The sequence below is a fragment of the Festucalex cinctus genome, chromosome 21 (assembly GCF_051991245.1).
Source record: "Festucalex cinctus isolate MCC-2025b chromosome 21, RoL_Fcin_1.0, whole genome shotgun sequence".
In the NCBI taxonomy this organism is placed as follows: Eukaryota; Metazoa; Chordata; class Actinopteri; order Syngnathiformes; family Syngnathidae; genus Festucalex; species Festucalex cinctus.
The window spans coordinates 6216382-6228704 of NC_135431.1; the positions used below are offsets into that span (position 1 = coordinate 6216382).

General features: G+C 38.7%; 2 protein-coding genes and 1 long non-coding RNA gene across 4 annotated transcripts in view; 1 reads left to right on the forward strand and 2 right to left on the reverse strand.

Moving 5' to 3' along the window:
- Positions 1–543: 543 nt before the first annotated feature.
- Positions 544–6762, reverse strand: LOC144010428 (serine/threonine-protein kinase pdik1l-B). Its single transcript, XM_077510758.1, has 4 exons — positions 6185–6762; positions 5045–5748; positions 4647–4872; positions 544–1211 (listed from the first exon to the last, which is right to left on the reverse strand). Exons 2-4 carry the CDS (start codon positions 5735–5737, stop codon positions 973–975), a joined length of 1158 nt encoding a protein of 385 aa, XP_077366884.1. The 5' UTR covers positions 5738–5748; positions 6185–6762; the 3' UTR covers positions 544–972.
- The window catches only part of pnocb (prepronociceptin b), a 29490-nt gene continuing 23695 nt past the window's right edge, over positions 6529–12323 (forward strand). Inside the window, exons 1-3 of one of the 2 annotated variants that reach the window (XM_077510760.1) lie at positions 6529–6632; positions 6935–7027; positions 8740–8872. The gene's annotated coding sequence lies outside the window, so the exon portion shown is untranslated. The remainder of the gene's footprint in view (positions 6633–6934; positions 7028–8739; positions 8873–12323) is intronic. The other variant, XM_077510761.1, reaches the window with a different exon arrangement.
- Positions 7970–12323, reverse strand: part of LOC144010432 (uncharacterized) — a 28754-nt gene continuing 24400 nt past the window's right edge. Inside the window, exon 3 of the long non-coding RNA XR_013281209.1 lies at positions 7970–8944. This is a non-coding gene — a long non-coding RNA (uncharacterized LOC144010432). The remainder of the gene's footprint in view (positions 8945–12323) is intronic.

A 12323-nucleotide genomic window follows, 5' to 3' on the forward strand; every position in this document is an offset into this window, starting at 1 on the left:
TTTCTTTTTTTTTTTTTGCTCAAATTAAACACGTAAATAAATGTTGGCTTGAAAATAATGAAAATACATCAAAATAAATAAACCTGCCTTTGTTTAATGTAACTCTTATATTTACTACAAAAAAAGAATGTTACTCATTTGAACAAGTCCTACCTGTATTGTGACTCGTTTTGGGCTTTTTGATGGTTCTGACCAAGTCATTTCAAAATAAGATAGCCGTCAAATAATCAGGCCCAGCCTCATAAATGTATGTTTGACACCCCTGGTGTACACTGAGTAAGTACATTTGTGAGAAAAGTGAGACGAAATTATTATTATTATTTTTCCCAGTAAAGCTTTTTGCAATTTGCAAATTCATCTACATTAGATACTTTTTTTCCCTTCTGAAAAACTGTTCTTTACCTGTATATGCTGTTTTTGTGCTCACGCCGAAGCACCGTCCAATATGAAAGAAAGTATTGCTTTGGCATCATTTTGTGGGAACACTACTTGAAAGATGAGTGAAAACGTTTGCGTTGTCTGGCACTTGTCGGAGTTGTTTTTTGATTAACGTGTGGCAGTAAAAGAGTTAAACATTTAAAAGTACAGCCTAATTCAGTTAACCAATTTGTCAATAACATTTTATTTAGGATTTTATTTGCTGCTGTCTAAATTATATCCATGTTTCAGTTCTGAGGTTTGAGGTTCAAGGTTCAGAACTCAGGTCTTACTGCAAAATTTCTCATTCTCAACCCTTGTGGTGACAAAAGGGAAGATGGACTCACATGGCAAGCGAAGGATGACAGCTCCCAGTCTGGTCAACAGCAGCACTTCCCGATAAACTAAGCAGCCACAATCACCTTGAATCGTTTGAGGCGGCCTTGCTTTCCCCGCTTATCTGCACTATTATTTACTCATGGAGGAAGCGCTGCAGTCAATCGGCTCCGCGGGCAATGTTTCCGCCATGGCTGTGGCTATTAGGAGCGCTTTGTCTCAGCGGGAGTCCTCTTTCAGAGCGCCGCGCACTCTGGACTCCAGCTGGTCCGCTACGGGCCGGGAATCCGGGTTTGCGGCGAGCATGTCGAAAAGCAGGCCGCACATGGCCGGGCCGGGAGGGGCGGGCAGCGGGCCTGCTCTTTTCGACTTCATGGGGATGCACAGCTGGAGGTCGGCGTTCTCCCACAAAGCTTCGCCCAGTGGCATCAACCAGCGACCCTTGCACACGTAGGCGCCTAAAGGGGAAACATAAGCAAAAAATAATAAATCATCATCAAAGGGAAAATACGTTTGTTGAGCCATTATGGCTTAAATGTGACTGCATATGTGTCCGAAAAAGGCAACTAAAACATCTGAACTTCATTTGGAGTTAACAAAAGAAATGCATGAATAAATTACTTTCTAACCAATCTCCTGACTTGTGCATACCTTTTAAAAAGAAGGTCACTCATTGTCGATTAATTGATGACTAATCGATAATCATTTTTTGATAATCGAGAAATGGTTTACATATCTTTCCAGCTCCTCAACAGTAAAATATTGTCAGAGTTCTGTAGTCCTCCATGAAAGCGGACTGATTATCTTTGTTTTGAAGCAAAATAAAACAATTGCTTTCACTTTGGAAAGCAACTATCGCTTTTGCCGTTTTTCCTCTCGTTACAGACCAAACGAGTAGCGGAAACAAAATTCATGTTTGTACACTGTCAATTTGAAATAATGTCCTATTTTAAAAAAAAAATGGATAGCACCGTAGGTTTTTTGTTTTTTTTTTCCCTTTCCTTTCATCGATTAGTAAAAAAATAATGTGGGTGGCACGGTGAATGACTGGTTAGCACGTCCGCCTCCCAGTACTGAGGACTCGGGTTCGAGTCCAGGCTCCGGCCTTCCTGGGTGGAGTTTGCATGTTCTCCCCGTGCCCACGTGGGTCTTCTCTGGTCTCCTCCCACATTCCAAAGACATGCATTGCAGGTTAAATGGGCGCTCCGAATTGTCCCTAGGTGTGCTTGTGAGTGCGGATGGTTGTTCGTCTCTGTGTGCCCTGTGATTGGCTGGCAACCAGTCCAGGGTGTACACCACCTACTGCTCAAAGTCAGCTGAGATAGGCTCCAGCACCCCCCGCGACCCTTGTGAGGAATAAGCGGTCAAGAAAATGGATGGATAGAAATTAGTAAAGGTGGAAAAGGTGATGATGGGCTCTCACTTTCTCAAACCCAGTAGCCAGCCTGCCAAGCGATGCGGAAAAGTGAAGTGCCAAAACACAGTGACTTTATATGAATATCCATGACTACATGCTCTTTCTTTTTCAAAGTCAAATACTATAAATGTGTGACTATTGAAAAAGGAAAGAGTCAAGTGGCAGAGCATTTTCTCCATCTGTGAAATGCCTCCAGCCGCGTCTCCCATTATCTGCCTGACAAAGAGGATTGCGATCTGCTAAATTCCATTTTGCCTCTTTTCTTTCTTGGGATGCAACGGAAATCTCTCTCCCCCTCCAATCGTAACCATTTGTATCCAGCCTAATAAGCATCACTGACCCGTGGGAGGTTTTAATGTAGACACTAAAGTTGAGGATAATGGTTCATATCAGCCCGCCACCAGGTTGATTTTGGCCGGAAAGACTTTCTGAAAAAATATGAAACGTTTGCGTCAGAACCCTTTCATCACTGGGCAGAAGTGGGCCCTGCGCTGTCATAAAAATATAAAGGTCAAATTTCCTTGGGCTGTTACATCAAAACTCATACGGCTTCAAGGCTAATTACAAAAAACAAACACCAGCTTACATGCATTTTTCATTAAGTTTTAATTAATCTTCATTAATGTAGAACCTGATAAAAAAAAAAAAAAAAAAGACCGTTTGTATTCATGAATTCTATTACCATCGTCAAATTGTTATCTGGGATTCCCACGGCAACAGGCGAGGCAGACGCACGCACACGCACTCACTCACTGTCGTCTTGAATTAAGAGGGACAGTGCCGCTTTAATCCTCTCAAAATTTTCAACCATCCCTCATCTTGCTGCATGCCGTTTACATTAACGATTCATCGGCCATGCTTGACGAACGCATGATGTATGGTATCTGACACTTTTAATATGTCGCAGTTAATGGAGTCAAGCTCGATTCAGTGCGCCGCATCACCAACCTGTACGATCACACACGCGCACGCAACCTTTTTGACCTCCCCGTTGAGGCTCTGCCTGGTAAAGCAGGATACGCACATACTGATTTTCTTTCTTGTTGTATGGGGTGTATTCATTGTGATTTTTCCATTTTGTGATTTTTGCACTGTCGAGTGTAATGAATAATTAATGTGTCTCAAGTCATTCCCCTCACTTAAAATGACAAGAATAGTTTGCCGATGCAATGTAGTTACCAGATAATCTAACAATTATCACCTAACTTCTATTTCTTCTTTGCATTTTGCAGCAGTCTGAATGTCCTGTGGTTCCATGCTGCCTCTCACAGGTCAGCCTTTGTACTACGATGAGGTGCCAAAATTAAATTGATTAATCGACAACTAACTGATCGAAATAATCGACACGTACTTTAACTCATTCACTCCCAGCCATTTTCCTCTTCTCTCACAGCTCTTTTACTGGATTTTGACTGATTTCGCAAAGCCCACAGAATATTGTGTTCTATTGCTATAAAAACATGGAACCTACCAAAATAAATATTAGAGTCTCTTCTTTCATCAGGAAAAAGAAGTATATTTGTATCAGTTTCCGTTTTGCATCAATTAGCATAAGAATATAGCTAAGTTTAATCAATATTTACAGTACTGCTGAAAACAGTCAAAAAGAACTTGTTGCAACATGGCCCTGGCTGATCTCTTATACTCTGCTGCTACCTGCTGGCCATTTGTAAAAACTACCATTGTTTTAAGCCATTCTTCATGTCAGAAGCTGTATCAAAGCTTTCTGTATGCTCTTGCATTAAAAAAACAAAAACAAAAACAAAAAAACTTGTAAATACGTTTTTGGGAGTGAAGGACAAAGTACTAAAAAAACGTATTTACACGTTTTGGGGTTTGAATGAGTTAATAATCAAGTAATCGTTAGAGCAATTTTTGAACTTAAAATTGTCCTAATCCTGATTCACCCACTCAATATTAATTAGTCTTTGATTTTTGTAGTCCTTAATGATAGCAGATAAATTATCTTTTTTTGTGTAATTAAAATAAGACATTTGAAAACATAATGCTTTTACTTTATTTTTATTTGTATAACTTTCAAAAAGGTGAGTATGTGTTCTTCATGTGATATAGCTTAATTGTTGTTTTTTACAAAAGGTTGAATATTACTCGGTAGAAAATGGTTTTGTAATACACAAATGCAAAATCTTTGATTTATTGATGGATTTAATCGATTCTAAAAATATTTGATAGTGACAGCCCTAACTAAAACAAACATTTGGGTTCAAGTATGTTGATCTTGTATGCTTTACATTATCTCGAGGACACAACGCACAAAAAGAAGACCAGTAAGATTCCACTCGCCAATTTTTTCCTTATATGTTGGCTCACTCACGTTTTAAAAATCAGCAGGTTTAAGACAATTATTATCCTACATGTAACTAACTACCATGCATGCAAATGGATTAGAATACTGGTGTACAATGTACACCACGCCATCTTATTAAAGCACAATTTCTGCCCATTGTTGACTCACCAAGTTGTTCCTGTGTGGTTCCTTCCTCCAGGAAGGTGAGTCTCTCCAGGACGGCCCAAAACATCACACCTAGCGAGAAGATGTCTGCCTGAGCTGTATAGGTCAGTCCACCCCAAACCTCTGGAGCCATGTAAAAGTCTGAGCCGCAAATGGAAGAGAAGTGCTTCCTGGTCAGGTTTCCATCCACCACACCCTCACTCATCTTACTCAGACCAAAGTCAGCCACCTATGTAGACATTAATAAGACACAGTACATGGATTATGTATTGGAAAATACATTAAAAGTCATATTAAAATGTCTCCTTGCATTTGATGTACTTTTATCTATAATTGTTATTCCTATCTAAGACCCAATATTTGATATTTATAAATATATTTATCCAATAACAGAAATGTACCTTAAAAATAGGGCCTTTCGGTGTAACGCTGACGAGCACATTGTCAGGTTTGAGGTCTCGATGGATGAGACCGAGATTATGCAGGAAGGCCACGGCACTGCTGAGCTGCTGCACCACACTCTGGTTCCCATGAGCGTCCGGTGGCCTGGAGAGCAGGTACTGATTCAAGTCGCCTCCGTCACAGTACTCCATCACGAGCCAGAGGGCCGAGCAGCGCAGGCATCCTGTCTGCTCATCCTCTCTCTCGGACAGCCTCTTTCTGGATCTATTTGAAGGCCGTTTTGGAGTTGAAGGATAAGGAGAGTTTGATGCAAGAGTGTTGGTCCTGTCTTGAAGTCTGGACATGGATTTAGCCCTGCTTTGAGTGTTAAACTGGGAAACTCTTTCTTGCCCAACACTTCCTTTAAGCACACTTTCAACTAGATGTAAAGGCAGCTTCCCCTTCCTTAAAGGCTTCAAACTCCTTCGTCCTGTCTGCAGCAGGCAGCTATGCAGTGCAATAACGTTGACGTGGTTCTTAGCTGTGGCTCTCATAGCCCACAGTTCTTGCAAGTAGAGTTCAATGCATTCCGGGTCCTTGCAGGGCAGACGCTTGATTGCCACCTTTTGTCCTGTTTTGGCTATGTGACCCTCAAAGACCACACCATAGCTGCCTCGTCCTACTTCCTTTTCTAAAGTGTACAGCGTCTCCATGTCTCACAGGCCTGATGTACAAGGTGACACAAGTGAAATACTTACATTTGGACACAAATTGAACTTAAATAATAAATTTAGAGAGAATGCTGACAAACGTTAGAATCTAAGCCTGGACAATTAATATATAACATTACAGGATGTCATAGAAATTCCTAAAGAATATTATGAGGATATGTCAGCAGTAAATGAAAAACAGTCTTAGCTTGACAACTAGACCATCTCAGCATTCATACAAGTATGGAACTAAACTAAGGCGTCAAAACTAGTACAAGTAAAAAATATATACAATAAGGCTTTTTAAAACATGGCGCTTGGCCGAATATTTTTATTTATTTATTTATTTATTTTTACACCAGACTACTGAAGATACACTCAGACATGGCCCTATATTGTCAAACGCCTCGCGACACACACCTACATTAATAAAATTTTAACTTAACTTACCCTCAAAATTGCTGAAATTACCACCACACCGACAATTAACTTGAAAAAGTAAACAATCCGCTTTGCATCGCGAATTAGTTTCAGATTTCCGTGAGGGGGGAAAAAAAAAAGCAACAAAACAAAACTACGTATGCCTACTTCCGCATTCGGACCGTCCCGCTTCGAGCGTACACGAATCACGATTGGCCGCATAAATTCATCACTGTGTTTTGATTGGCCATTTCAGAGCGTGGTTGTGAATGGTTTGAATTGCTTTCAACCAATCACAGCGGTGACTGACTGCCATGAGACGACAGAGGGTAAAAAAAACAACAAAAAAGCCTGTTGCCACAACGCAGTAACAACAAGCCACTTTTTAAGTCACTATGAGTTTATTTAGGCGAGGTCATTATTATTTTAGTATTCATTGTTGTGACTAATGTAACATGGGTATCTTGGCTCAATAAAGGTGGGGAAACACTGGTAGGCTATGTGTATGGGCAATTCTGAACATCCGGGCATTTCTGATATTTCCACAATGCAACGCCTCTTTTACACGGTGAAAACAAACTGTATTCGTATTGTATTGCTTTTGTTATTGCTACTAGCATTAGCATACAAAGCTGTTGTTGTGCGGTTGGATGTTCCAACCATAACATGACGGAAACTCAAATTATCATTCCATGTTTTTCCCATGGACTTAATGATGTGTTTAAATTTCTTGCTTCAATACACTATGATAATTTTATGTCTTTGTTTTCTCTTTTTTAGTGTTTGTCGCCCCTCCATGCCAGAATTCAGAATTACAACAAACAGGGCCATCGCTTTGATATGAAGGAAGAAAAGATGGATTTTTCACAAGAGGTAATTATTGTACAGTATTGTATGATTATTTTATTTTACAGTAACTCAAAATAATGTGTTAAGTTAGCTCAATTTGAACCGGGAGACAAGTCTAGATTTGACAACTTGTGACATTTTTTCTTTGTGGATGGTTAAAACAGCAAGTCTGCTGTAGCAAACTAAAGACTCTGGAAGAACTTGAAGCGTGGATACTAGAAGTTATGTCTTCCATCCCACAAATTTTCATGGTGAAATGATCATTTGACACGATTCCATGGCGCCCGAGAAGCTGCTCGCAAATTCTGGCGCCTGTGTCAAATTTTAAATTAAACCTAATGCATAATGTTAACTTTTCTGTCATATCCATCCATCCAATTTCTAAACTGCTTATACTCACTATACATGGTGAAATGGAGCCTATCCCCAGCTGACTTTGGCTAGAGGCAAACAATAATTCACACTCACATCGTCACGGAAGAATAATAACCTAACATGCATGTTTTTTGGAATTTGGGAAGAAGCCAGAGAAAACTATCACAGTGAGAACATCCATTTTCTTGACCGCTTATTCCTCACAAGGGTCGTGGGGGGTGCTGGAGCCTATCTCAGCTGGCTCTGGGCAGTAGGCGGGGTACACCCCGGACTGGTTGCCAGCCAAACGCAGAGTGAGAACATTCATGCCATTTTTATTTCATGTCTGCAAGAAACTAAAAAGAAAAAAAAGAGTTAAATTCTTAGTTTTCTGTACTGATGGAAATTCGTTAATAATAGTTGTCATATATGACATGCATCAACACGAGTCCCACAACAGCCTCCCTGAAACAATTTGACAAAAATATGCACGGTGCAATGTTACTTTCATTGCTGCAGTCACAGTTAATCACGTTGCAACACACAATGTGGGCAGCACATTATTATTGAAGGCTGTTGGCGAAAGAGCAGAAACACTGATAACAGATGTGGTCAGTGTGTCAATGCGTGCGTTTAATAAGAAACTGAAGCACTAAGACAAAAGAAAAAGTGTGTGTGTGTGTGTGTGTGTATTTGTGATCTATCGCCTCTATCAGCGATGCTAATCTTCAACAGTCTTCATTACTTGGGCATGATGAAGTCAGTCACACTTGACTTGTTTTTATCTTGAAGCAAATGCCCTTTATTCTATTATCATATGTCACCTACTGACAGACGCAGACGGTGGCTGTAATATACAGAATGTGCATTCCAGTCGGGAGAATGTAGCGGGGGAGATATTTTGCGAGGGAAACAAACCAAGAAGCCGGAATTGAATTTACAGTAAAAAAAAAAAAAAAATTCAATATGACATTACAAGCTTTCTGAAAAGATTCAATGGGAATTTAAACTGTAATCGCCCCTAGTGTCTGATTCACTGTGTTTTTATGCGAGCTTTGTTGGCTAATTAAAGAGTCCGGCAACAGTAATTATTTCCCTGATTGAGGTCAACGCCCTCCCGTTTAATCCCGAAAAGGTCTATCCCGAGCTCCCCCCCAACACAAAGTGAACATCAATAAACACCGTCCTACTATGCCGTCATACGTAACAATTCACAAGTCATCTTATTAACATGAAATAATTGATTCTCCCTCTTACATTCCTGAGAAATGCTTTCCTGAATGTCTACACTTTATGAAGGTTTCTTTTGGTAGTTGATGCAGTGTGTTTCCACAAGAAAAGTGTATGTTTCCACTATAAAGTAAACGCCATTGTCTTTATAGGCATTAGATACTGCAGAGATGCTCCCTAGTCACAGACCAATGGGTCTAATTGTGGAACTGGCCACTAAATCACCTCGGACAAGATGGAGAGCACACAGAGCCCTCACCTTGAAATGACAGAAGATCTCCACTGGTCAGTATGAGCTCTACTTTTCCGGAAAGTGTGGCTGCTCCATTCCCAAATCACATTCTAATCCAGCTACAACTGTGAAAACATAAACATACAGTACACCGCGGATGAAGAGAAATAATCAGAAAAGTATACAAGATAGAAATACGTCTATACATCCAATCTGTTTTCTATACTGCTTATCCTGGGTACACACTGGCCTTATCATTACAGGAGTGACACCCATTTATACTCTTAGATATACAATTTGTAACAATAAGCAGCCCACGCTTACGGCTCAATGCCATTTGGCGTATGCCACGTGTTGCAACATCTTGCCATGATTCTGATTGTCATTTGCTGTGACTATTTTTAAGACTTGTACACAATTTGAGGTGAGTCTTTGAATGGCATGTAACCTCCATGAATGGCCAACCAACCACGAGTTAACCAGGAATGTTAAATGAATCAATTGATTCTAAAAATAGATCTGCTATGAGATACAGACAGCAAAACAGCAACACTGTACATATAGCATTAACTTTCAATCAGTCATACTGCGTAGGGATGTAACGATAATGGCAATATCGTGATATCGCGATAGTAAAACTGCCGCAATATATCGTCGTTGTCATGTCACACGATATTAAAAGCAGCACATCTGTTAAAAAAAATAAAATAAAAACAAAAAGTGGGGTGGATTTCCATTTGTGCTGTTCTAGCACTCCCTGGTGGCTAGTTTTGTTTAGTTTTTTAGTGCAGTTTAATTTTCATAAGGCATGTTTTGTCCCTTCTATGTTTCAATCCATATATATATATATATATATATATATTTTTTTTATGTTTTTTATTGCTGTATTGTACAAAAGCACAATATTGTGTGTTTTTTTTTTTAATATGAGCTTTTTTTTTACAATATTGTGACCTTTTTTTGTATTGACAACCTCCCCACAATATCGTGAAAGTTATCGTATCGTGACCTTCATATCGTGATTATATCGTATCGTGACGTTTGGAAATCGTTACATCTCCAGTCATACAAAGACAAGCAATTGTAAAATCTTGAGGCAGCCATCTTAACCAGTGTGTTTGAATTTAGAAAATGCATTCTAAGTGTCTCTGAGTCGATGGTTATGATAACATTAATGTAGATGATATGATGGTTTGTTTGTTTTTTTTAATTCAAATGTAGGGACCTATTTCCATACCCAGCAAAAGTGTAGTGCACCTGCACCACTACTTAGACCTGGTTTTACCCAATCTAAAATCAATTCTACTTTTTTTCATTTTTTTTTTTCAAAATTGCCAGATGTGATGTGATGTGATGCCAGATGTCTACCAAATTACAAACACGCTAAACTAGACTTGCCCCAGCATAAAAATGGCGATACAGTGTTCCCTCGCTAACTTTTCATTCTTTCTTACTAAATTTATGTACTACTGTTTTTAAGAATTAAATGCACAAAATCCTAATAATAATCCGTGAAAACATCATCGTATCATTTACTGTGCTACTTTCTGGAGGTTTAATGTGGTAACATGCCAGCCTCCAAAGCAATTACACATTTCGATTCAAGGCTATTTGTGTTTCTAATCCGTGTAGATAATTACCATATCATGACAGCTCTGGGTTGTATGCAACATGTTTGGAACTGCTTGGGTTGCCTGCCCAAATAAACATTTTTTTTTTTAATCATCATGATTATATAAATAATAATATCCTGTCTAAAAGAAATCGTATTAGTTGTAATTGTGTCAATGAGATAAATGACAAACCCTCAACAGCAAGAACAAAACAGTAGTAATCTGTTATGAAACCTGCAGATTTACGAGTAGAAAAAAATATATATTTCACAATTTCTTATCGCCGTCATGCTTGTGACACTGCCAAGAGGCTAGACTGAGAGGGTCTCAGTGTGGCACAGTGCCAAGTTCAGCTTCATTCTTACCGTTGTCAAGCTAATCACCGTCTTGGCCAAACGAGGAAGCGTCGAGGGGCCGTGCCGTGGGCAACGGCGATATCAATGACAGGCAGACCTATAAACGGCCGCTTGCTCCTCTTTGGTCCTTATCTGAGCAGCAGTGAGGGCTCTTGTCTATAAGCGGTTCAGCCATCACTATCAACCACCAACAGGTACACAAGGAGCATTCACACTTTTACAGGGCGCTAACGTCAGCTCAAGTTAAAAAGGGAGTTGACGTGTGGTGTTTTTGGTAATACAACTGAAACATAATTGTTGATTCTGCTGGTAGTATTAATCATGAGGAGTATGATTAGCGTATTTCATTGCATTTACTTTACTCAAATCGTACCACACATTTATGTAAAGGAGGCATGATGAGGCTAAATTATAGAGCTGTCAAACGATTACATTTTGTAATCAGATTAATCACGCCTTAGAATTTTGATTAATCATGATTAATCACTGGCTTAAAAAGGCTTTTTTTTCCCCAACATATTTTGCCCGCTAAAGTCGAAGCGCACCTGTTATGTGTTAATTTTTTTGACATTTAATGTTATAAGGACATCTTCAAAAAGTTATATCCACTGGACACGCTCATCCTGTTTTTTCTAATCAATTAATTATTTACATAATTTAAAATGGGATAAAATTACCTACGGCATATGTAAACATTTATTAAATGCTTTACTTTAATGCATGTAGTCATGTTTATTGCTCAAACTCGAACAGCTACCTTTAACGTAACCATCTGCTATCGGCTAAAAAGGATCATCTGCGGTCAAAATTAATAGTGAGATTAATCTGTGGTAATACAATGATTAATGCGATAATTTTTTGTGATTAATTGATTAGTTAACGCTTGGTAATGATAATAATAATTTATGGAAGTGGGTGTGAAAACGGATACTTGGAAAAAGTTCAATGACTGTCCCATTGAAAATGAATGGGGAAAAGTTTATATTAAATGTTTCATTGTGCAAATACTGTAAGTAATGTGGAATCAGACGATATATACCCGGGGAGGCGTGAATTTTTGAAGATAGATGAAATTTGAACAATGTAAATTGGAAAAGTGTGGAGAATAAAAATCACAATAACATAAGTGGGAATGCTTCAGCATTCCCACAATTAACCAAAATTCTTTTTACTTTCAAAAAATATATATTGGACCACAAAAAGGTAATCCAGATTTTCATCACATTTTTTATTGATTATTCTTTTGCCTTTTTCAAGTTGTTTCTGAAACTTGGAAAAAGTTCAATGACTGTCCCATTGAAAATGAATGGGGAAAAGTTGATATTAAATGTTTAATTGTGCAAATACTGTAAGTAATGTGGAATCAGACGATATATACCCCGGGAGGCGTGAATTTTTGAAGATAGATGAAATTTGAACAATGTAAATTGGAAAAGTGTGGAGAATAAAAATCATAATAACATAAGTGGGAATGCTTCAGCATTCCCACAATTAACCAAAATTATTTTTAATTTCAAAAAATATATATTGGACCA